The sequence below is a fragment of the Pygocentrus nattereri genome, chromosome 26, assembly GCF_015220715.1.
Source record: "Pygocentrus nattereri isolate fPygNat1 chromosome 26, fPygNat1.pri, whole genome shotgun sequence".
Taxonomy (NCBI): Eukaryota; Metazoa; Chordata; class Actinopteri; order Characiformes; family Serrasalmidae; genus Pygocentrus; species Pygocentrus nattereri.
Genome location: NC_051236.1, coordinates 25,855,223 through 25,882,248, shown reverse-complemented (window position 1 = coordinate 25,882,248; position 27,026 = coordinate 25,855,223). Strand labels below are relative to the sequence as shown.

Here is a 27,026-nt window from a genome sequence, read left to right as displayed (position 1 = left end):
TCTGCCTTCTACGCTGACGACTGGGGTTCAATCCCCACCTGCGTAAAACACCCTACACTACACCAATAAGAGTCCTTGGGCAAGACTCCTAACACCACCTTCACCTACCTGTCTAAAATGATCAAACTGTAAGTTTCTCTGGATAAAAGCGTCTGCCAAATGCCGTAAATGTAAATAACGTTAAATAAGAGAATATCGTGTTGTCGACCATTCGTTTCTTAACCTTAACTATCGTCCATCAACGTAATTATTTAATAAAATAATGTAACAATCTTTGGTTACAACATGAGTTAACAAATCTGAAAAGACTACAAATCCCAGCAACCCCTGGTGTCTGAACGGAAGTTGGTCCGCGGCGGCGACCTTGGCTGTCTGGGAGCGAGCATGGCGAATAAAGAGCCGAGCGTGAGTACGCTGTGGTCCTTTCATGTGTGGACAGCTTTTTGGTTTGAGAGAAGTCCGCATATAAGTTACTGTGTTTATTTCTCGGAAAGCTGTGCATTTTGAAGCGGGAGGCGGTTTAAATCTGTGCCTCTTTTCTTGCAGCTTGACTAACATTAGCTAGCCAAGTTATATTAGCTGCGCTAGCCTGACTTACCCCGTCCGGTAGCGCGCGCGCTGCCCTGCTGCCCTGCAGAGGGCGATTTGGCGTGTTTTAAAGCTGCGGATGACATTCATAGCTAGTTCACTGGTCCTCTCTCAGGATTTCTCTGAAAACACGTCTCTGTTTCAGCAGGACAAGCCTGCGGTGTTACTGCGGCCAGCCAGCCAAGCACGCTAGGCTAACTGCCTGTTAGCGGCTCTTACTTTACACTCTTACCAAAGGCGGGTTTCCAAGGGCTCTTTAACAAAGGGAGGAGTTCTGTTTAGAGTTCTCTATAGAACAATTTTATGCTGAAATGGTTCTTCATATTTATGCAGAATGTTTTGTATATGGTTCCACATAGAACCTTGATAGATCTTTATTGATTTAATTGCAGTGTTTCAGTAGCAGGACATATGTACATAAACTTACATATACTATGCAGAAAAAAGGAAATACATCTAGACATAAAGTAAAGTACGAGAAATAAAAGTATATCTGCTTGCATATTTGCATGGCATGAGACAGATTTGCTGTATATACATGACTGCAGGCACTGAGTGGTGTGAGGTAAACTTAAAGCACATATAGACGTAACTGACTCGAAGTTGCATCAATAGTCAGAGTAAAGTGCACAGAGAGTGTCATTACTGTGTAGTTATGACTTGGTATATTGCACAGTGTGTGTGAATCGGAGAGGAGACAGTGATGTGGTTCAGCACAGTTCAGACAGCAGGAGATCAGTACCATCTCTGCAGTAAGGAGACTCGTACAGCCTTATAGCAGTGGGTAAGAATGATCTCACATGTCGCTCTGTAACACAGCGCAGCTGTAACAGCCACTGAATGTGCTTCTCCGTGTATCTAGTGTAACATGCAGAGGGTGAGAGGTGTTGTCCATTATGGCTAACAGCTTGTTCAGCATCCTCTGTTCTGCCCCAGCCTCCAAAGAGTCCAGCTTGACTCCTACAGCAGAGCCAGCCTTCCTAATAAGTTTGTTTATTTTGTTCAGAGCACTTTTGTTAATGCTGTTGCCCCAGCGCACAGCAGCATCGAATAGAGCACTCGCTATGATGGACGGGTAGAATGTCCGTAGGAGCTTCACACCAAAAGATCTCAGCCTCCTCAGGAAGTAGAGAGGGCTGGTTCTGTATAGCACAAGAAAGCTTCTGTTTTTCCAGTCCTCCGTAACAATAGAGGAACACTTTTTGGTGCTATATAGAAAACATTTCCAAAAGGTTCTGTACAGAACCATTTACAACACATTCTCCATCAATCTGAAGAATCGTTTCGCCATGCACAGAACCATTTAAGCATGAAATTGTTCGGTATAGAACTCATGGTTCTAAACAGAACCATTGCCTTTAATAAAGAACCTTTTGAAGAACTATCTTTTTTAAGAGTGTAAGGTTAAGGTTCCTGTCACGTAGTAAAACCTGTTATTAATCATTAAAGGTTTTTTTATGGGTCAGTGATGTGAAAATATCGATATTTCATTTTTACTCAATAATTGAATACAGAATAGGAACAATGTCAGTACTGACTTCATATACAGGCAGGTGGTCAAATCTCATTGTTAAATCTCTCTGAATATATTGAAAAAAGATATGCATGCTAGGTGCCGTGATGCCACTTTATTAAGCTTTGATAGTTTCCATATTTAGCTTCTGCACTATCTCGAATGAAGGGGGAATATTATGGACACTTGGAATAACTTTGCATGCATGTATGCAGGAGGTGGCGCTATTAACCCACAGCTCTCTGTTCGAAGTTCCAGCTGTTGAATATTTGAAGTCTTGGATCATAAAAGCATGTAACAGGGAATGTAACAGTTGTCACTTTTCTTATGCAGAAGTTCCTTCAGCAGTTGAGGGACATCGCCAGTCGCATGTCCTCTGGCTCAAGGGGAGCAGGGTTGGGACTGAAGTTACTCATTGGTGCTGGGGCTCTTGCCTATGGAGTCAAAGAAGCTACATATACAGGTACTGCCACAGGTTTGGCACTTCTACTCTTCAGCGATGCAGTTACACATCTAATATGACAGAGAAGCGCAAGCTATGGTCTTGTAGAGAGTTCACTTTTTCTTGTTGTAAAAATGTCCTGTATAATCATCTTTTTAATGATTTTTAATGCATCTGTCTTATAACACACTCACATACATATGAAACCACAGCTAAAGATGAGGATATTGTTTCACTCCTAATCTGTGAGACCAGAGGTCAGTCTCAGGTCAGCTAAAGATCTACTCTTAAAGTCCTGAATATAACAGATTAGTAAGACTTAATGCAAGACTATTACATAATCACATTGTTTGTGAGTGTGTAGGCAGTGAAGTGTATTAGCATTTTAAATGGAGCAGAACTGGTACGACTATTAGTTTACTAACAGTGCTCTTCCTGCAGTGGAGGGCGGTCAGCGGGCAATCATCTTTAACAGAATTGGTGGAATGCAGATGGACACCGTACTGGCTGAGGGGCTTCACTTTAGGTAGTGTGTTTGTTCAAACAAGATTACCATCTGTTTACCATCATTCATCTGATCCTGATTGTTACCTGTCTCTTTTCTTTAGGATGCCATGGTTTCAATATCCCATTATTTATGATATCAGAGCCAAACCACGGAAGATTTCCTCTTTGACTGGAAGTAAAGGTAACTGTTGCAATTCAGAAGACATCATTAGCCTCATCCTGTGCTGGACTACCATTTTATTATTAGATTATAGGTAAAAATCTCTTTTACTGTGTAAAAAAAACAAAACTGTATTTACTGTATTTTACAATATAGACATCTAAAAGTCCCTCCCCTGTTGTAAGCATTGAGTATTTAATAAAAGAGGCTAATAAGCATCCTGGATTTAGATCAGAAGTGCAAACTGGTTATTTACATGGGTTATATTCACAACCACTTATCAGACAAAGTACTGCCCCCCATCCACTTTCATTCCCTCTGTACTAAATCTCATCTTTGTATTTCTCAGTGGGTTATGAATTATGGTTGTGAATTAAGCCCACATACTAGGATGAGTTTATTGGAGGACAGGGGCCTTATGTGCACTATTGTGCTAGATCATCTCTCAGAGTAGTATTTAAATCAGTCTTCATATACAAGCCAGATCCAGGGCACAGTGTTGTTTCATAGGATTCAAATATTTCAGAACTCCTTATTTTATGTTTATTCTTATTTTTCACATGTGTGTGTCAGACCTGCAAATGGTGAACATTGCCCTCCGTGTGTTGTCACGACCTGTGGCCTCGAACCTCCCTGTCATGTACCAGCACCTGGGAACGGATTATGATGACCGTGTGCTGCCCTCCATTGTTAATGAGGTCCTCAAGAGTGTGGTGGCCAAATTCAACGCCTCCCAGCTCATCACGCAAAGAGCTCAGGTCAGGCAGGGTTCCACACACTCTCATTTAAGTTTATGAGCTACTGCGTGAATAAATTGGGGTTGTAAAGTATTAATAATAATTGCATTAGTTTGTGTAGTTAATTGTGATTGTCATTTTTCTTATTTTCTAATGTTTGACTCTAAAGAAAGATTTTCCATTTAAAAAGCAGTGCATTCTGTTTTAGCTACATGAGTGGACAAAATATGCTTCTTCAGAATATATTTATAATCTTCAGTAATTCAGCAACATATTTTTATGATTATTTCTGTGGAGTAAACGCAGTTTCCAAGTTTTCATCACTGAAATCCAGTGACAGAAGCAGTGGCTGCTTGTTTCAACCTATATATATATATATCTCATTAGAGTTTGGGCAATATGATGATGTTTTATTGTTATCATGCTAAAATTTTGTTATAGTGATAATATGCCTTATTGAGCATATTGTGGCTGTCATAAGAAATGAAAGAACACTGACAAACAGCATGTTTCATTAAAAAGAGCATGAAATTAATCTTATGTAACTAAATGTAGTGCAGTGCAGTATGGGAAATGTTGGCTATAATAATTTTACAAGGCAGTTTTTAAATGTGGCACTACTAATGCGTTGTATATGTGTGTCAGAGGTTTTGCCTGCAAGTGATACTTTACCCTTGTTGGACATTGGTAAATTCACCATAATAGTAGCTTAAAATAAGTCAGCTCATCCTTTTTGTGTTTTAACGAGGGCTCCTGTTGCAGAATCATAATTCAAATTGTAATTACTGTTAATCATTAATCATATAATAATAAGACATTAATAACATTATTAAATTTGACATTGTTAGAGTAAATACAGCAGCCAAGTTCATGCTAATAGAAGTTTCTTATGGATGTGTGGGCAGGTTTCTTTGCTGATTCGTCGAGACCTGTTCGAGCGGGCTAAAGACTTCAACATCATTCTTGATGATGTGGCTATCACAGAGTTGAGCTTCAGTAAAGAGTATACAGCAGCTGTGGAGTCCAAACAAGTTGGTATGTAACAGACAGATCTGCATAATCTATGTATAAGTAGTACCTACATATTGATAACTACATGGTCGTGTTCTCCTCCAGCCCAGCAGGAGGCTCAAAGAGCTCAGTTCTTTGTTGAGAAAGCCAAACAAGAACAGAAGCAGAAAATCATCCAAGCTGAAGGAGAAGCCCAAGCAGCCAAAATGGTTCGAATTATTTATTGCCTGTCTGGACACAAATGTATATAAACAAAATGTGTCTTCCGACACACCATAGATGTGAATTGAAACATCGTTTTTGAATTTCTGTAATTTACTCTGTTATGTGGTCTATAATTCTGTTCTGTAGTTAGGAGAGGCGGTTACAAAGAATCCTGGATACCTAAAACTCCGAAGAATCCGAGCCGCTCAGAACATCGCCAAAACAGTATGTCATCAGTCCATCAGTAATCACATGGCTTTCACCCGTTTCAGTAGTGGTGCTTATTTAATTTGAAGGATTTTGCTCATTCTAACAGAATATCTTTGTTTTCTTTTGTGTAAATATTGATTTCAGCTGCGTATTTGACCGCATGGCTAGTGTTGGATTCTGTTTTTTTTTTCACTTGCGGTTTGAAAAAGCAGGTGTTTTGATGTCCTGTTATGAAAACCTGACAAGATTGATTTTGTGTTGCAGGTTGCAGCCTCCCAGAATAGAGTTTACCTGAATGCAGACAGTCTAGTCCTGAACCTCCAGGATGACTCTTTTAACAAGTAAGTTTTCAGTCTGGGGGTGGGGAAATACGATGATATTTTATTGTTATCATGATAAATTTGCTTTTCTGAGCATATTGTGGATATTGTCAGCACTTAAAGAACTCTGACTTAATACAGGTTTCATTACAAAGTGACAGTAATTAGTCTAGTTAAATTGGATTTAGTGCGGTGCACTTTGTGCAACATTTAATAAAAATCTTGTAGTCAAATGTAGTATATTTTTATTTGTGGCACTACAGATTCTATTGTGTCTGATTCATCTAATTAAATCTCTAAAAAACTAAACATCATGTTGCGTATTATGTATTGCTAAAATGTCTCACAGTATTATGACATATTTGCTGTTTTACCCACTCCTATTTCAATCATTATCACTATTTTTGTTATATTTTCTGTTTGTAAATTTGAATGGAGTAATACTCAAACCAATGGAGATAATCAGTGGACATGCTTCTACTGCATTTTCCAAAATCCAACTCGGCATAGCCTGTATAGGCTATACTCACTGTGCTCTGCGGCCGCGCCAGCCTGATTGAAAGAGAAAGTAAACATTGCACGGGGAAATGAGATCTGACTAGTATCCAGATGCAGAATCTACATTTGGAAGGGGCAAGGGAATGCCTGTCATAAACAGGGCGAAGGACATCTTTCTGATGATCTCATATATTATGCTATTTACAAATTACACAATAACTTTAATATAACGTTTTAGTATTTTAACACGTTTTGAAATGGTTTTTGTTTTGTAGATTGTCGCTTGGAAAGAAATAAGCTGTGCAGAAAGCACTTTCGTTGTGTCTTGGAGGTTCTGCTCACAGCAACCAGGAGCATGCTCTTAAGGTGCCAGTTTCTGATTATATTTCAGAGGGCTTACCAACCCAGGAAAGACTGAATGGTTGCTGTATGTTTCTAGTAATAACCCTAATCTTACATGCATTTGTTAGTCCAAATTCTTTACTGGTTTATGTAGTCAACACATCCACTGTTGAGTCACATGTTATTTTTCAGCAAGATAAAGTGTGCTACTGTACATAAACATGGTTGTAAATTCTATGCAACATTCAGATCTGTCATGGAAATCGTATTAAATTATTTTTTTCTCTGTTATGCTGATTGCTGCTGTTAATGTGAAAGGTGACATGTCTTTTAGTGATGATTCATGTGATTAAGGCTGACTGAAAAATTAAAAATCCATCCGTTCTCTGAAGGATGATAAATTTGCTGTAATGCTATGGCCCATCTAATGGTGTATGTAACTTAGCTCTGAAAGGACAGCAAAATAAAGCCTTTTCTATTTCAAACCATTCAAAAGGTGTGCTTTTACGTCTATCAAAGGATAATTTGATCACTTGGCTGAAATGGTGTGAAACAAGCTTTTGTCCTCCCAGAAGTTCAGATTTACTTTGTAAAGTGTTAATATGGTAAATACTGTACAAACTCTTAATATCCATGTCTTTCTAAAGCATTGCAACAGACATGAGTCCTGCCATTGTGACTGTGTTTGGCTATTGGTCTGAACACATGCAGCTGCATCTGAGAAGGCATGCAGTCATTGATTGGGTGGTGTGTGTGTGTGTGTTTGTGTGTGTGTGTGTGTGTGTGTGTGTTTTTGTGTTATTTAATTCATTTTTAAATAGCTTTCTTTTTTAAAATCTAACCTATTGGTTTCAACCCATTATTACTGCTTTAAAGTGAACATGAACTAGAAATTCTATACTATGATGATTTTCTATGTAAAAAAGTCACAGAGAGTCTCTGAGCTGGCTGAGCTTTTTAATTGGATGATGGGTGGAGTTGGTAGGAGAGGGAGCTAAAACTTGATTTTATTTGTTAATATTATTTTTCCCTGCTCTCTGGTGCATGATGATGTAATCAAAAAGCGTATTAGACACATTACAAACATTTTGATAACTTTTTAAATGATACAATGAATCTTTTTTTAATATTACCAGATGAACGTTTAAAAAAGATTTCAGGTTTACTTTAAAGCAAGTTAACTTTTACCTTTTCTGGCTGTTTGTGTTTGGCTGCTTGCAATATTCAGAGACCGTGTGTGTGTGTGTGTGTGTGTGTGTGTGTGTGTGTGTGTGTGTTTCGTTTGTTTCTCAGCCCTTGAACTGTCACTTGAACTCACTCATGCACCAAGTCCTTTAAGTCACTTGGTTGACTGTGGCCTGTCCCACAGTTCTTCTGTTGTCTCTGCTGAAATTGTGTTCTGTATAAGGCGCTGAAGAGCAACTGTTTTCTGTGGTCAGTGATTGCAATATCCCTCTGAGGGAGGGATGGTGAACTTGGGTCCTGGAGTTCCTATCTGTCTGTCTGTCTGCCTACCTATTTTCTGCTCGAACTCACCTAATTCAACTCATTAGCTAATGACCAGGTTTAGGTGAAATGCTAGAGCAGAGGAATCGGCAAACTGTACTGAATCTCAGTTTAAACTTTCTGTCAAATTAAAAAAAAATTTTAATTGACCAGTAATTACATCATTGTCTGTTTCAGTGTGCATGGATAGAACAGCTCTATTCATGTTTGTCTTCTCTCTTTAATACCAGATAGAACGTAAAAATTAATTAGTCACCATATTCTCAGTATCACCAGCCTTTGCAACAGTTCAGGAAGTAAACATGCCTCAGCTAAGTGGATGAAGGCAGAAAGTGCTGACTACCTGCACATTTTAAAGGATCATTGGGGGTTCCATTAAAGCTCTTACATTAATCTGTGTTGTCTCAATATAATTGGATCATATTAAGCCCTTTGTGCACGTAAGAAGATGGAGTTGTGCTCTGGGCTTGTGGATTATTCAGACCTCACAAGATCTTGTCTGTGAACGTTTTTACGTTTTGTGTGTTTAATTTTTATGCTGTATTCAAGATTATTTTGAATTCATGATTTTGTTTGCCTGTGACTAGTTTTACAAGTTACTAGCTGTTTACAAGCCGTGTATATTTCCTCATGGAATAAAAGAGGGATTTTTTTTCTGCATGAAGTGCAGCTTGTGTTATGACATGATCCCCTTTAAGGTTTAAATCATATTTTACCATTGTTATGCATTGTCCATCGTGTCCTTAAAAACTGACCAACTGCAATTTCATTACACAGCAAATTAGTTCTGTTTACTTGGACTTGGTGCAGTATGTGAAATGCTGAATATTGTCTTCTAAGTAGGACAAACTGATATTAAGCCCACTGTTCTGCACATTTTAGTGCATTCCCTGCTTTGACACAACAGCTTTAACTCAGTAAGGGGTTGTTAAGTAGCTGAGTAGTTGGATCAGGTGTATATTTATTCCACTGACATGCTGTTGCTGATCACGTTGGCAAACTGAGCCTGACACTTTTTGCCAGTAGATGGCACCAAACACCAGAATGTTATGTATAGGGCATCCTTCTGTGTAAGGCACTCAAAGGTGGGGCTCCAGATTTGTGGGCCGAAGCAGATTCAGGGCCGTTCCACCACACGCCTGGGTCGTGAGTGAAAGGGGCAGCGTGTGTTTGTTGCCTCGGGTTTCTAAGGCGAGCATTCATCCTTAATGGGCCCCCGTACAATGTGTGTGTGCACGATGAAAAGGTCTATTGAGGCGGAGGGGGTTGGGCCGCATGCGTATTCATGAATACGGGCAGCAGGTCTGCAGTTTGTGAGCCCTTGCTCTCCAGGGCCCTCGATGGTGTCCCACATCCACTTCCCAGCATCCAAGTTCTTTCTCTTTTTTGTAAATGTTGCCTTATGTTTTACAGAAGGATGTTTGTCACATATTTCAAAAATGCTGTTTAAAATATGCATTTAAGAGGGAAAGGGTGCATTGCCATTGTTAGCCCCTTAAACTGTAAAAGCCTGTATGAGGGACCGTATTTTATTGCCTCACACTCATAACTACATAACATAAAGGAGAGTTCAAGTGATTCTTCAAATGTCTGTATAAATAGCTAAGATGTAAATGGTCATTCCAAATATTTTTAACATGAAATTACTTTCTGGAGAAAATGACCAATTCAGTATTGTTTGCAGTTCTGGTGAAATGAACCAGACATCCAAAGTGTTTAATGCCTCTAAGAGCTACCTCACAGAAAATTATGTGACATGGCTTCAGATACGCTGCCTGATGCCTGAGGCATTGTTTTATGGTAGATTTGAGAATAGGGTTTAATCTAAAAATGTAGGTCGTTGTGAGGTAAAATAATTAAACTTGTTTTCTCTAGATTTACCAGTATTTTACCATCATTAACCTTACGTCTAACAACTCAGAAGAGACATAACTAGTGTTTTAGATTGTAAGTATTAGGCCTTTATTTACATTGTGACTTTTGGTGTTTCTCACTGCCACTGTAAAGAAATCAGAGACAGTATTTTTTTTTCTACAATACAGCATTTCACATCGAATGTCCTTCTTAATATAATTCAATGATTGAATTCTGTAGAAATGTTGAAAAATTGGTGGAATTCCCCTTGAAATTTTGGTTCCACATGTAGCAACTGAATTTACTTGATGATAAACTGTAAGATTTAAACCTAAATAATAAGCCTGCACTTTAACCCTTTAAACCCTGTAGAATTGAATGTGGGCACACATTTTAAATTCTCACTGTTTAACGTATGTATCACATCCGTTGCTGAATTGAAAAGGTTAAGGACAGAATTGTAGTTGTTTTTCTTCTTTTCCTCTTAGTGCATGTGAAATGCTGCGGTCATCCAAAAAGAACATTGCACCTGACCAAACGATGTGGTGTTTAAGCAGCTGAAGGTGCTGCCTGTCTTCTCTCTCTCTCTCTCTCTCTCTCTCTCTCTCTCTCTCTCTCTCTCTCCCTCTCCCTCTCCCCCTCCCTCTCTCTCCCTCTCTCGCTCTCTCTCTCTCTCTCGTTCCTTCTCTCTCGCTCTTTCTCTCCCTCCCTCTCCCTCCCTCCTTCTCTCTCCCTCCTTCCCTCCCTCCCTCTCTCTCCCTCTCTCCCTCTCCCCAGTCCTTCCCCGCCTTCTCCCCTGCCTCCCCCCCCCTTCGCACTGCAAAAAAAAGCTTACTGCTCAGCTGGTGCGTTTCCCTGGCAACGCTGACCTCATGCTGCGACAGGCAATCTGGGCCGGTTGCCATAGTGATCCACTGTGACATCAGACCCGAGCTCCAGTTGCCATGGTACCACACCCACTGGCTCAGCAGCTATTTCTGTGTGTGGCGCTCGGAGCCAACAGGCAGAGCAGCTACAGTGTCAAATTTTTATTCATGATTGCACTTCCTTTGTTTGGAGCCTTTTCACTGCGCCTGTGCCAGCCAGTCTCTTTCTCTCCCCTGGCTTTGTGCGGTACGGTAGCTGTGTGTTCTTACAGTCTACAGCCGCTCCATTGTGGGCTCTTTTATCTGTGGTCTTGTTTCATGTTTTATGAGCTTGACCATTCAGCTTCCTCTCATTACTGTAGCTCTGACCTGTCACTTTTCAGCACGTTTAAATCTTGGGTCCAGACAGCTTCTGGAAGGCTTTTGTTAATGTTGGTGCTTAATGAGCTTCTTTCTGTGTCCACTGCTTCGCTGTGTTTACTCATTTTTTCCACTTCCGTCAAAAAGAAAGACAGATGGGTTTGACATCAGCCGTGTGTGAAAAAGGAGAGCGAGCAAGAGAGGGTGAGAGAGAAATGAAATGAACACGAGTACATCTCACAGAGCAGCAGTGCTCTAGACTGGCCATTTGTGCCTTTCCGATGTCCAGAGAGCTCTCCAAGGACAGTAAGAAGCGTGTCTTATCTAAAGATGGCGCTATAGGTTAAAGAACATCAAACAAGCCATGCAGAGGCCTCAATACGATGCCCTCCTCCTCCTGAGTAAGCACTGTCCAGAGGTAAATTAGTGACTATGCTGCGCTGGTCTGCTTTACCTGGTTTTCCCTGTAGTTAGAAAAGGAGGTAGTAGGCATGTGGTGTCTAATGATTATGTGAGTGTGTATTTGTTTAATGTTTTCAGGACAGATCTCTTTGTAGAAAAACAAGGGAAGCCTAGAATGTCAGGGCCAACAAGAAGGTGAAGGTTCTGGCTTTGTAAATTGATTTTGTTTTGCAAAAACCAGGTTTCATTTTCTGGAAGTGTTTCTGAAGTTTGAGCGTTACACAAAAAAAATTCGGTAACACTTTATTTGAAGGCTACATAAATAAGGACTTCATGACGCATTCATAAGCACTGAATAATGTGTTTAAGAAGCGCTACTTGAACATTTATTAAGTGCTTATGTCGGTAAACATATTTAAACCCTATACATAACTATTTATGTCAACATTCTTAAGACGACATTGTACTGATATCAGGTTAAATATGCCTGGAAACCCCCCCCTCTTCCCTCCATGGTATGGATAAGATGATTGATGCAATTATGTAGAGGATTTAAATATGTTTAGTGCTGTAAATATGTTCAACGTTTATTCTTATTATGTCAGTACAATGTCATTTATTTCATAAAACATCTTATGTCAGGTTGCGAGAACCGACATAAGCACTTAATAAATGTTCAAGTAGTGCTTCATAAACACATTATTCAGTGCTTATGAATGCGTCATAAAGCCCTTATGTAAGTAGCCTTCAAATAAAGTGTTACCAAAAATTCTTATTACAAGGTAGTTTAAATACAGCACTGTGCAAAACTCACAGACCAATCTTCATTTATACAATTGCCAGGCAAAACAGCCATTCATTTCAAATTCATGTTTTAGCATCAGGAGAAAAAGGAACGTAAATTTACCAGAAAGCATCAACATCTAAAAATGACATTTTTCAGTATTTACTGTGTTCACACTTTACTTTTATTACTGCTTTTATTTTAGCTTACCGTTTTGAAAGAAACTTGCAGGGGCATTTTTCCACATCTCCAAAGTTCAGTCTGAAGTGTTTGTTGCATTTTCTGATCTGAATGCAATTAATCTCAAACACATTCAGTGGTGTGGAGGTCTGGACTCTGCACTCCTTTGTTTGATTAGAAGTCTTTTTCTTTGCTCCATAATGGCTTTTTGACATCTTTTCAGATCCATAGTGTTGTCTTCTCACGTTGGAAGGATGGACAGAAACACCCTTTTCTGATCTGAAGTCAAAGTGCTTTACCAGGTCTTGCACAGGTGTTATTTGTCTTCTGATTATTTTTTGAACTTATTTTCCTTTGACTGTCTCTTTCCTTATACAAGTGGTTGATCTCGCATCCAATATCTCCAGAAAGCTGAAAGACTTGTTTTTAGTAGCTGTTCTGACTGGAAGTCAAATATATGAAGTGTGGTCTTTGACTTGCGCACAGGACTGTATATATTCATACATATGGGATGTATGTATGACCCCACGTCCTAACATTGTATAAATACATATATAAAAACAAACCTCTGTGTGAAGTGTTTTTATGTCTCTCACTGACGAGCAGCAATCACGTGTGCAGTCAGTGCCTGCACGGCTTCTCTGGCTCATTAAAGGTGTGTGGGGTGTGTGTATGTGTGTGTTCGGCTGTGAGGCCCACATGGCAGAGGTGTGGGGCCCAGCGAGCCCCTCGCCCTCTCCAACACTGTGATAAAGAAGGCCCCTGGATCTGCTCTCTTTGGCCCCCTTTTCTCGCTTTTTCTTCCTCCCTCACTTGTCTCATCTTTCTTCTGTTCCCCATTCCCCACTGAGGATGGATGTCCTTACTTTCAAATTATATTCTGAAACACCGGAGAGCCGTTAGTCTGGCTTTTTAACACACACTTTTCACTGTCCCCCTAGGATGAACACTGGCTTTTTGAGCGTTTTTGCGTTGCAGAAATGTTAGTATTCATACATCATCAGAAATATGATGTACATTGCTTATCCAGTGAAGATCTTTCACTTACCAAGATGTTTTTTTTTTTTTATTCAGTGTATTGAGAAATGTGTCAACACGCGGTGAGGAGCACTCTTCTACAATCTTTTGCGTAAATGAATTAACCTGCTCCCACCCCCCGCTGCTCCACATGGTCATTAAATGGGATCGAGGGAATAATGTCCTAGTTCAGAGCACATCGCTTATGGCGCGCTCGCACACACATCATCTGTTTTCAATAGAAATCATGCCCATCAACTCAGTATAGCAAAACGAGGACATTTTCCCTCAGTAGAGCCCTGCAGTCATTTCTGAACACACCATACAACATGTCTGTATGGTTTACCACTTATTTTCATAAATCTTATCTTCATCTGAATGCCAGCATGATGAATAAGCAACGTGAACACTTCCAGAAGCATCTGTAAGATATGGACAGTGCTCAGCATTTTGGGCATGTTTGAACATTTCTAGTGTCTTTAGACAGTCCCTTCTTTGTTTGCCCTGGGAAGGAAAAAGTGAGCTAAAAGGAAAGACTGGTAGCTTTGCTTTTCCTGCTGCAGGTTTTTCCATTCCTAAGTATAAGCCATAAAGCACATTTAAACTGTACATTAGAGACATTGCCAATAGAAAATGCAAAGGGTGTGCAAAGGGTAAAATGTTGGACTAAGCCATCACTGGGGAGGTTCCCTCAGTAGTACGTCTTCAGTCCCTTTAGTCTGGGGACGTAATTGTACCATATTCTAGTGCAGTTATATTTTGTTTTAAGTTGCTTTGGCTCTATACAGCTTGTCTTGACTCCAGGCGTTTTATTTTATTGCTATGTTTTAAAACATTAGGTCATGAAAGGGTACAAGTACATACCTTTGCCATGGGAAAAACACATTTAATGTACACAGTTGGTCTGTAAAACCACTGTTACACCTTTTACAATACCTTTTTGAAAGTGGTCCCCTATAGCATCAATAAGGCTTCTTTATTTAAACAACAAACCCTTTAATGCTATAACCGGTTTTAAGATTTTGAGCCATAACAACACAACACAACACAATCTCTATCAGAAGAATCCTGCCACCATTTCATCCAGTACATTTCATAATTTCTTGCAAAAAAAAAACAAAACAAAGCATGAACTGATTCTATATATAGAACTCATGGTCCTAAGTAGAACTATTCCTTTCATCACAGGAACCATTGAAGAACCATCTTTTGTATGAGATTGAACATTTTATAATAAAAAGTCTGCAACGGTGAAAAAATATTCACAGCATACAAACGGAATAACAGTATCTGGAGAACTGAGTCGCAGTTTTAGCCCCAATTAAACCTGAGCAACCTGAAAATCTCCCGTCTGCCGCGAGTTAGGCCGCTCTTTTCTCTTTTTTGAGAGAATCTCGCCTCCAAGCAGCGGCTCTTTGATGTGTGCTTGTAGAAGAGCTTCCTGTTTTCATGTGGTCTGTCTTCCTGTGGCGAAGGTGAGGAAGCCTAATGCCTAACGTACCAAACAGCCCGCCCCTGGTCAGTCAGTGCGTGAGCTCTTTGCTGGATGTTCCTTGCACTCTGCCTGAGTGGGACTGTTCTCTGTCTGCTGATTGAAGCAGACACACTAATCCTCCCTTTCTTTTAATGATTGAGCTCTGTCATCTCAAGCTACTTTAATGGGCATGAACAAATTCATCCTAATGCATGTTGCTGTTTATCAGCTGTGATTCAGTTGGAATGCAGAAAGTGCTTTAACCTTAGACAGCCTTGGATGGCTTACCTTAAAACAGTTAGCGTGAGCACTTAACTAATCACTAATCCACGTGTTAGCTGACACCATACACTAGTCAGCTAGCTGACTAGTTCCATTTTCACATAATCTGATAAATTAATTTGGAGATTAAGTCAAAGGTAAGATCAAATAAGGTAACATTTCAGAGCTCATCTTAATCGCTTAGGTTTTCATGTAGTGGCAGTACCACTAACTTATGGTCGCAAATCCTAATAAAATGATTACCCCTTCCCATCTGACTGAGTAAGTACTGTAGACATGTAAATTACAGACTACACTGCGCTGGTCTGCTGTACCTGGTTTTTCCTTGTATTTAGAAAAGGAGGTAGTAGGCATGTGGTGTTTAATGATTATGTGAGTGTGTATTTGTTTTTTTAACTTTTTCAGGACAGATCGCTCTGTAGAAAAACAAGGGAAGCCTGTGATGTCAGGACCAACTAGAAGGACCTGGCTTTGTAAATTGATTTTGTTTTGCAAAAACTCCGTTTCATTTTTGGATGTGTTTTTATTTTTTCTGGAAGGTTTTCTGGAGTTTGAAGTTTGAAGGTTATGCATAAAAATTCTTATTACAAGGTAGTTACATACAACCCTGGGCAAAATTCACCAAAGGTAGCCTTTCACAGCATCATGATGATAATGCACAAACTGTCCAACACTTTTTCTGCTTCCGCCGACAGGGGCAAAGTGCTGTGTGCAAGAATTGATAAAACAGGAAAGATAAGTCACTTTTAACTGAATTTAACTGAAAGAATTTTAACTTGGGATTAAACAGTAATGTAAAAAAAATTCAATTTAATATTTAGGCTGATTAATTTAAAAAAATCTTGTCATTATTTAAGTTTCTCATTGGCATAAAAAAACAATCATTAGATAAATAATTTTAAAAAAGGATTGAAAAGCAACCAAGCAACAGAGATGCATCTTAAATAAAAGGAAGATAACGTTTACATGATTTATATAGTAATGTAGACTAATACTTGAAGCAATCAAGGTATTGTAGCTACTAATGAGGTATGGATACAAAATTACATAAGGAAACCTTTGCTGTCCAACCACTAGCCATCACTGACCATTAGTGAGACTCCACAAACATGACTGGACTGTATGTAGCAACAGTAAATAACTGTGGAGAAAATAAGTGGTAACATTTTTTCCATGGTCCTCTACAGGAAAAGGATGGCATATAAACCCCTCCAGGTAAGAGGAAAGGACCTGTCCCAGGTAGAAGAGTTTAAGTAGCTCTGGGTGTTCTTCATGAATAATGGAAAGAGAGATCATAAGATCGGCCACAGTCTGGACAGGCGGCAGCAGTAATGCGGTCGCTGTACCAGACTGTAGTGGTGAAGAGGGAGCTGAGCCATAAGGCAAAAGCGGCAGAAATAAACTTTCTTCGCTCTGTGGTAGGCCACTCTACTTGACAGGATATGGAGCTCGGTCATCCGTGAGGACCTCAAAGTAGAGCCGCTACTCCTCCACATTAAGTAAAAGCAGGTGGTTGTGCCATTTGATTAGGATGCCCACAGGCGGCCTCATATTGGAGGTTTAACAGGTACGGCCGATTGGGACGAGACCCTAAGGTCATCCCAGAACCTGCTTGAGGGATTATATCTCTGAGTTGGCCTGGAGGCGGCTTGGGTTCCCCCAGAATGAGCTGGAGGGAGTTTTCCGGGGACAGTGATGTCTGGGCTTCTCTGCTCTCCCTACTGCAAACGCAACCCTGGTTAAACCCAAGCTGGTTAAAAAGATGAGATGAAGAAGAAGATTTTCCCCTTCCAAGTTACCTACAGGGTGCTGGAACACCATCCTGACTCATATTAACCCCTCACTGTAAACTGTATCACACTAAATAATTTACAGATTCATTACAGATTACAATTAATCATTTACGCTGTAGCCTGACTTTGACCTCTAAGGGTTACAGGGTTACAGTAGGGCAATATTCCTACTATGGGGCAATGAGGGGCATGTTAGGAATATAAATGAGGGATCAGACCATGAGACCAAGGAATGTAACCAAGGGGCTGGGCCATATCAAGAATATGACTGAGGGCCAGGTTGTGCTAGGAATAAGACCAAAGATCTGGGCCATGCTAGCAATATGACAAAGGGGCTGGGCCAATATGAAGGATATGACAGAGGGGCTGGGTTGTTCTAGAAATATGACAGAGGGGCTGGGCCATTATGAAGGATATGACAGAGGGGCTGGGTTGTTCTAGAAATATGACAGAGGGGCTGGGCCATTATGAAGGATATGACAGAGGGGCTGGGTTGTTCTAGAAATATGACAGAGGGGCTGGGCCATTATGAAGGATATGACAGAGGGGCTGGGTTGTTCTAGAAATATGACAGAGGGGCTGGGCCAATATGAAGGATATGACAGAGGGGCTGGGTTGTTCTAGAAATATGACAGAGGGGCTGGGCCATTATGAAGGATATGACAGAGGGGCTGGGTTGTTCTAGAAATATGACAGAGGGGCTGGGCCATTATGAAGGATATGACAGAGGGGCTGGGTTGTTCTAGAAATATGACAGAGGGGCTGGGCCATTATGAAGGATATGACAGAGGGGCTGGGTTGTTCTAGAAATATGACAGAGGAGCTGGGCCATTATGAACGATATGACAGAGGGGCTGGGTTGTTCTAGAAATATGACAGAGGGGCTGGGCCAATATGAAGGATATGACAGAGGGGCTGGGTTGTTCTAGAAATATGACAGAGGGGCTGGGCCATTATGAAGGATATGACAGAGGGGCTGGGTTGTTCTAGAAATATGACAGAGGGGCTGGGCCATTATGAAGGATATGACAGAGGGGCTGGGTTGTTCTAGAAATATGACAGAGGGGCTGGGCCATTATGAAGGATATGACAGAGGGGCTGGGTTGTTCTAGAAATATGACAGAGGAGCTGGGCCATTATGAAGGATATGACAGAGGGGCTGGGTTGTTCTAGAAATATGACAGAGGGGCTGGGCCATATTAGTAATGTGACCAAGGCACTGCGCAATACTAGGAATATGACCAAAAGGCTGGGCCATACTAAGAATATGATTAAGAACCGCAGTAGCAATACGACTGAATAACTGGACTCTAGTCGGTCGGGATGTCACTGTTGCATGTTAGTCTCCTCTGAAGAAAGCCCCCCCCCCCACCAGAGACGTATGGCGAGCAGTCATTAATCATGCTGTCTGTAGGAAGTTTCCCTCTCTCTTACTACTGACCTACTCACATCCAAAGATTTTACCTCATGCACTCTGTCCATTTCACACACACAGTGGCTCATGTTAACACTCATTCACATCCCCTCTCTCTCTCTCTCTCCTTTCTCTCTACTAACCTCTCCTCTATCTCTTTTCTCTCTGCTTATTTATAATCCATCATCTATCTCACATTCCACTTTCTCTCTCGGGCTCTTGCTCTCTCTCTCTTTCCTTCTTGCTTTAATGCTTTTTTTCCATATTTACGCTCTTATTTATATACCTCTGTCATGTATGTTCCATACTGAGCTGCCTAGCTGTTCCAGTAATCTGAGTAATCTGACTCAGATTATTATTATTCCTGTAAAACTCTGAAATCCTCTGACACACATATATATATATATATATATATATTTATCTGTGTAGCAATAAATACAACCCTAATTCCAAAAAAAGCTGGGAATTTAAGACACAAACTGATCCATTCTTGAAGGCAATTTTTTTTGTAGTTCTTCTGCCAAAAGATCTTCATGGTGCAAGTCTTTATTGTGCAACCACACAGGGCCTTTGTTTTGAGCTCGATAAAAACAAGTCTTCAATGAGAGGCAGCTCTGGGCTGCAGACAGGCCATTCTCAGACCATGTGTAACGTGCAGAATGTGGCTTGCTGTTGTCGCGTTGAAATAAGCATGGGTGTTCCTGAAAAAAACGGTGCCTAAAAGTAGCATATGTTGCTCCAGAATGTATTTAGTGTTAATAGTGCTTTCATAGATGTGCGTGTCAGACCCTGGCTTTTGAACAATGCCCATTACTTCCAGAAATAATCTGAAAGGTTGATTCGTCAGACCACAGTACATTGTTTCCATTGTGCATCAGTGCATTTCAGATGAACATAATGAGCTCAGAGAATTCGGCAGTGTTTCTGGACGCCGTTGGCATATGGCTTCCACTGTGACAGCACGGCCTTAGGTTGCATTTGGGGATGCAGGGACGGATGGTGTTTATTGAGCATGATTTTTCAAAGTATTCCTGAGCCAGTGCAGTGATTTCCATCACAGAGCCCTTTTGTAATGCGCTGCTGTCTGAGGGGTTGAAGGTCATGGCTATTCAGTTTTCTTCAGCTGGATTTAATCTTTTGATGGTATCATGTACTTTATGTACTTTAGAGGGTCAAATACCAAAAATTCATGCCATCTCTGGCTGGGGAACATTATTTTTAAACTGTTGGATTTTTTGCTGATAAATTTTTGGAAAAAGGTTTCTTACTCTTACTAGGCCTTTCCTGGATGCTCCTTAAATCCCCTATCATGATAACGTCATGTGTTTAAGATGTTTTTGGACATTTAACAGTATTTCTGTTTGATAAGTCTTTGTACTCTGTACTTGTACTTTTGTTCAGATACAGGTCAAAGTAGATTTAAAAATCGCTGCTTTCTGTTTTTATTTGAATTTTACCTACCTACCCAACTTTTTCGCCACTGGGTTTGTACACACAATAACAGAGTGTCCTCTTTTTTCAAACAAAAGTTCAAACGTGAGCACTGTTGAAAAGTGCTGCTGTATTTCAGTCTTCACTGTTTAATTATTGCTGAATAAAATGACACCAATTATTGTCATGCCAAGTGATTCCAAACTGCTAGTGTAAAGGCATAGTAAAAGGACATCGGTCATTTTTGTATGTACTTCTCTAAGACTGTTTTGTAAGCATACAGAAACCTGCTTTCATTCTGATCACGAGGAAAGCTTTTTTTAAAATTATTATTTATTTTGTTATTCCACTTTGTCGTCATCAACACTAAAGAATTTGCCCGACTGATATTTCCAGGCGTTTCCGTGGGTGTTTGTCAGTGAAACACTGTTCCAGAGGAGAATCGGAAAGTCCGCTGCAGGACAGAACCATGTGTGTGTGATTGTGTGGTCACATTAAAAAAACAAAACAAAAAAAAACACAAAACTGCTCTGCAGAAGATTCTCCCTTTGGCCAGGAAATGCCACGAGGATCTTTACTAGCTATATGTGTCTGTCCCCTGTCTGCATCTTTCAGAGAGGTTGTTTTGCAGCAGCCCTGTGTCCACTTCTGTTAGTCATGTGGAGTTCATGGTGGGCTCAGGCAGCTGAAGTGGGCTGCAGGGTTCATCTGTTCGGTGTCTTTTGTCCAGCTGGTGGAAACAGGCCCTTGCGCACAACAACAACAACATTTACGCCTTTTACTGTCCAGTCTGTGAAACCAGTGATTATTCAACCACTAACTTTTGCGATGGTCTGCAGCAAGGGCAGTGTCATCACTTTATCTTCAGTAATCATGACGTCTATACATATCATGTGTCCCCAGAATGTTCAGTGAAAGCATTCCTCATATTAGCAGGTTAGCTCTGTAAACTAAACCAATGAGTGGAGCCATTCATGGTCCCAATGTTCTGCTGATGGTGCCAATGCTGGAACAAGATGTGAATTCAGAGCAGCATAAATGGTCTAATTGGTGGCCTCACATTACTATTAGTGCAGAAACGTAGTGAAAACTAGAGAAATACACTCCTTTAAAAATAAAAAAAATGTTCCTAGGCTGTTCTTTGCAGGGACTGTTGTTATAAATGGGCTTGTAATGCTACGTCCTCCCTCTGTTTTAGAAAGAAGTCATCAAAATAAGGCGTCGCTTTATTTGCTGTTAACAAATGAACAGTAGCTGAGCAAGCAGGGACCTACTCCACTGCAATGATGCTATATTTTAGTGCCCTTATGGGGTTTGCAGTATTACATTAGCTTCAGGCTTACGGTGGTGCTACTGTACACAGACATTTGGAGCTTATTGCACAGTGTAATAGCCATTCAGGTAAGATAGTTCACTTGGTATGTTGCAGTCTTTTGGTAATTACTGGAACTTCAATTTTATAATGCTCTGTTTTTGTTAGTTGATAAAAGACGCGATGGCGCTGTTAAGCGTAGTGTGATGGTTCTGCTAATGGTGGGCATAAATATTTAAATAAATGTTTCAAGTTGGGCTTGCAGCTAGCAAGACCTCTCTAGATAATACCTTTAACTGTTACACTACTTTCACATTAAACGCAGATTCTTTAAACTTTAACAAGGGTTTCTTTATACTCACACGTATCATTTACAACAGTGCTTCTCTGCAGATCAGTCCACTTAAAGTTCCTTAGGGAACCAAAAGCAGTTCTTCTATGGCATCACTCCAAAGAATCCTTATAGACTCTTCATTGTAAGAGTCTAGCGACTGTGATGAATGTAATGCCAGTCGAGCCGACATTTAAAACAGCTAACTTTATTTAAACCTTAAGCTTTTCCTTTGTCCTCAGCTGGTTCAGCACATGAAACTCATATATTTTGTCTAATCCTCACAATGCTGGTGGTTCATACACAATTATTCCTCTGCCTCCCCTCCCCCTGTCTTTTGTTGGGTCGGTCTATCCCACTCTCATTGCAGAAGGATGAAAATGGGAATGGCGCACAAAGCAACCTTTCTGTCACCGAACATGAATATGTATTCATCGTGTGCACATGCCTGCCTTCTTCTCTCTGCCTCCGCCTCTCCCTTCCTCCCGTGCAGACTCCTTCTGTCGATCAAACTGCACATTTCCCCCCCGATTCTGTTTCATGTCTCTCTCTGTATTGCTATGTGGCGTCCTCATTTATCTAAGTTTGTCTCCGTGCTGTCAGGGGCTGTGCAAGCGTTGGCTTGTCAACCGGTGCAGAAGTGCTGAATGTATTGCAATCTCTTGCACTAGCAGCTGAAAGCACCCTTTTACAGTGAATGAGAAAGTGATCCACGGAGTGCAAGTTTAATTCAGAGCAGCAACCGGTTTGCCCTTATGTCTCCTTACTGAGTCATTATCCAAATACAGTGCCCTAAATCCTAGCTTAAGCGCAATATTCAGCACCACCTCTCATACCTTCAGGTGTGTTTTTGAAGAGGGCGTTCCTCCAGCGGTTTGTTTTGCACACTTGTTATGTTTTACCCTGTTGGCCTTTCTTTAAGATCAGGAAAGTGAACTGCTTTAAAGTTTCATAGAAGGCTGGTTTGCAGTCCAGTTCTTCAAGATGGTAGTGATAGTAGCAGTGCCTCAGGCTCAATGTGTAGAATGCAGTTGAAGTGTCTTGCATTGAGTAATTGTTATTCTGCCAAACGGAGCTTTTATTTTTAAAATATCTGGTGATTTCTGTCTTATTATACAGAATGGTGGATTCAAAAGCGTTAGCTCTGTTTAGAGATGCAAATTTTGGCAAATTCTTTTGACCGATAACACACCATCAAAATCAAGGTCACGACCCATCAAACCACCAGTTATAAAGTTGAAACTTCCAAATATAAAAGCTGATTGTCTCAGCGATGTTCAAAGCCATGGTACAATTTTTATATGCACACTTATGACACACATCAACTGAATTCTGAATTGATGCACCAAGATATTACAAATTGTTCCATGAATAGACACTGGAACATGGCACTGATTGGTGAAGCCAAGTATGAGTGTGTATATATAGAGTAAATCAGTGTTTCTCAAGCTTGGTCTTGGCTGCCCACTGGCCTGCACTTTTAGTTTAGCATCCACCTCACCTGATCCAACTAACTAGCTAATCAACAAGCCATTATTAAGATAAAGTGGCTGTGTTAAAGCAGGAAAATGGAAGCAGGAAAGTGGGCCCCCAGACCCAGATTTCGAGTCAAGTCAAGAGGCTTTTATTGTCGTTCCATCTATGTACAAGTACACAGTGGAGTGAAGTTGCGTTCCTCCAGGAACATCACGGTGCAACAAGGAACAAAGAGTACAAAGTGATTTGAGAAATACTACAAATTGCCCAAAACCATATTAAACATACTCAAGAACCCAGTTTTGTTTAAACGGAGGGGCTGACAACTAAATATATTCACGATTATATGACCAAATACAGGTGATGAAATTACTTGAATAGTGTTTCTGTCAGAACAAAACCTTCTCTCTATTTTTCTGTCTCCATTTTTCTTGTTTTATGAAGACACCAGCTGTCCTGTACATTGTGTAAAAGTTTAATGATGAGTAGACCAGTGGAAATGGTCTAAAAGAACTTGAAATAAAATGTTTTTACTTTTTTTTCTTCTTCTGAAAGGTTTCTTATTGCTTGTGGATGTTTGTTATCTATGTGGTACATTGTTGTACTATCATCTTCTCAAAAAGTGGTCCTGATGTGTGTGTGTGTGCATGTGTGTGTGTGTGTGTGTGTGTGTGTGTACTGTTCGAAAGTCTTAGGCACACATTTTCAAAATCTGTTTATTTGGGTAGTTTGTGTTTATTTGCTGAGAAAAGTGTTAATATGGGAATAAACAAAATTATAGAAAATTAATAATGATTATATATATATATATATATATATATATATATATATATATATATATATATATTAAAATAAGAAATTCTTGTTACTTTTTATTGTTTTTATGTTTATTTGAATTATGAATGACTATTATAATGTATAAACATTTTCACACATGTGTGTGTGTCTGCATATATATATTTTTAACTGGTGCAGCCTTCTGAATACACACACTCCCTAAATCACTGATCAAACAGTTTCATTTGGCATAACACATTCAACCACTTTTTTATTGGTCGTAGAACGCAGTCCTTTAAAGGCTGGTGGAAGATCCCCTTACAGGATTATCTTCCTCTATGATTACTGCTAGCTGTGTTTAGCTCTGTCCAGCTGCTTTCAAGGGCCCTAATCCTGATTTAATACTTACTGTGTAAAAAGACACTAAGAGACTGTCATTGTCTTTAGCTTAAAATGATGGTCTTTTGACTTTCAAAATGGCAGGGAGTTTAGGAAAGGCTTGGTCATGTGGGCCCAACCTCATCTGTGTGGAGTTCAGGAGAAATTCACTGCTGGACAATCCGGTTTTAGTGATAACATTTATAACTGGTCCAGTGGTTTTTAAAGCCAAGCATAACTTTATGTATCACACGCACCGCTCTGGATATGTTGTGGATTTTATAATGTGTCTGTGTATATCAGCTCTGTGTCGACAAATATGTGTAAACAGACTGAAAATCTCAAAGAGAATTTTTCTAAATGTCTGCCTAATTCATTGGTTAGGATGTAAACAAAGGCATTCGGAGTGGTTTGGTGTGAAATGCTCCTTTCTAGAGAAACTGAATCAGAAGCAGTGGTGCTGATAGGAACCAAGGGGTTCGAGGTGTTATAACACAAATATACCATTTTATTTACTGTTTTATTTTCTATTCTGTGTTGATCATGGAAAATAGTGTTTTCTTTGAGTACTACTTTGACTCGCAATGCCCTGCCATTTCATGGTAATGGTTTTCTGTTATGTAGTTTTTAGAAGCATCAAGCACACGTTTCTCTACAATGCACCAGGTCACATCAGACCATTCTGAATGATTGTTTACATCTCAAGTGTTGAATTTTGCCGATGTTTTATTTATTTAATAAAATTCTAATGAACTATTTAATACTTGATACAAAATGAAATAATAGACTCACAAGTGTTTCATTGGTTTATGCATTAAATGTGCTTTTTTCAATTTGCTGAGAATCTTGTGGATAATATTTAATCCCCCCCCTCATTATAGCAGAGGAGCCAGAGAAGGGGATCATTAGCATAAACTAGCAAGTGTTGCATAGGCTGCTCTCTCCAGACTGCCTTAAAGATGACGCGCATGGAAACTGCTTGTTGCTTGTGTACCATCCACATCCCTGGTGGGCCTGAATGAGCTCATGATAACTGATATGTAATGTGTCACCGAGCTGAACACTTAAATCTGTCTTATCCAAATGGCAGCTCTTCTGTCTGATGAGGTCATACAAAATATCCTTTCTATGTGAAGAATTTCTTTTGGGCACTTGAAATGTTCAGAGATCAGAGCGAGTCAGAGTCACTTCTCAGCAGAATGAAATCCAGTTTGAATGAAGCGCAGACTTCTCACAGCTTTATTGGGCTGGGGTTGTTAGCTTGATATTTAGTTGACTGACTGAAAATTTGGTGTGAAATTGCATAAGCTCGTTCTTCACACTCTCATTTGTTTGTCTCCCACATTAGACCATTACTACACCGGAGAATGGAAGATGGAGGGGAGGGGTTGTTCTCTGACAGAAGGTAATATGACACCTGCTAATCTCCTCAGATGGTGCACTGTCTTCACCACAAACAGAAAGAGGTGGTGCTGCCAAAAGAAAGAGCAAAGCGTTTGTAGCAAAAACTCAGAAGTCATAACTTTTACAGGAGAAGGAAAAAATATTCTTAATTTTTAAATATGGTCGTGTAATGAGATTTTATTCCAAGCCATTTCGGAATATTTCTATTGGTCAAAGGATTGTGAAATTTTCACCTAACGAAATGTGCAGGTGATGTTTTCTAATGGTGTAAATAATTGTGCAAACCATAAACAGTAGTTAAACATCCATCCATGATAATTCAGAAGTGTAGAGGGCTTCTAAAGTCGTATTGGTGTCTGCGCTACACAGAAGAAAGATGGAAACTGACCACTAAAAACATAGTGGACCTTTACATATAACTGGTCGAGTGAGACTGGGATTGATTTGATGGGATTGAAACGAAAATGACTCAAAAGGAGGATCCACAGCTTTGTGCAGTATAGACTGACAGAGACTGGATGGAGGCTGTAACTGCCAGGGCCAGAAGAGAGACGAATTGAGATAAAGAAGGCCAGATGGGTGAGGAAGAGAGATTAGCTTTGTAGTAATACTATATCTCTTTGTGCAGGATCTCTAGTGTTCCTGAACACAGGACCTTCACTTAATCTGGTCTGTTTTGTGGTCATAAACTATGCGGTACTAGAAAATGTCCCTGTTTTCAATAGTGTTCAAATTAAGGGTTGGTGAAATGGCAAAAGCATAACGTCACTATGCTTGAAGACATTTTTATTATAAACAATATGTATTACAATATTTGGTTTCTGCACACAAGTTGGAATGGACAAAATGAATCAGTGCAACATTCATTTTTATTTTTTATAACTACTTGTTCTTATGCCATGTATGCAGCTACTACTGGTTTTTGTTGTAAACAGGCTCATGTAGTTGTTCAGTGTTGTATGGATGATGCCTGTGATATATTCAGAAAAATGTATACAGTCAGAAGCAAACGTTTGGGCATTCCTGGTCAAATTATATGTTTTGTACATTTTTAAAGTGAAAAACGTTTACGTGTATAGTATATAGTATAAAGTTAAGCAGGCTGTGCAAACCTTATGGCATATTTCATAATCTATATTTTCCAATGTGTTAAACTCAAGCAAATAAAGCAAATACAACAAAAATATTCGCTAAAACTTGTCATATGTTGTTCCCTGTTGAACATACGTTCACTTTCAAGGGGTGTTCGGTCTTTTGCTGTAGTGACAAAATGTATTGCATATCCAGCATATCATTAACAAATTATAACCACTCCTACCTCACCTTGCTTTTTCATCGCAGCTATAGTGTTATTCCTTAAGGAGGATATGTTTAATTAGCCACAGAAATGCATGTGGGTGGTCAGATGTGTAAGCCATGGCATGCACCACATCATGGTTTCTTTCATAACCGT

At 39.9% G+C, this 27,026-nt stretch overlaps 1 protein-coding gene across 2 annotated transcripts; it reads left to right on the top strand.

The window, feature by feature from the left end:
* Positions 1–347: 347 nt before the first annotated feature.
* On the top strand, positions 348–26,731 carry phb2b (prohibitin 2b). Of its 2 annotated transcripts, XR_001857877.2 has the most exons (11): positions 348–405; positions 2,435–2,564; positions 2,985–3,069; positions 3,152–3,231; positions 3,784–3,968; positions 4,853–4,982; positions 5,064–5,167; positions 5,310–5,387; positions 5,637–5,713; positions 6,466–6,556; positions 25,518–26,731. XR_001857877.2 is itself a non-coding variant. In XM_017698101.2 (10 exons), the coding sequence occupies exons 1-10, from the start codon at positions 385–387 to the stop codon at positions 6,485–6,487; spliced, it is 912 nt and encodes a 303-aa protein (XP_017553590.1). In that variant the 5' UTR covers positions 348–384; the 3' UTR covers positions 6,488–7,027. The 2 variants fall into 2 exon arrangements, 1 of the variants encoding a protein (XP_017553590.1); XM_017698101.2 differs by lacking the exon at positions 25,518–26,731 and having other exon boundaries at positions 6,466–7,027.
* Positions 26,732–27,026: the final 295 nt, after the last annotated feature.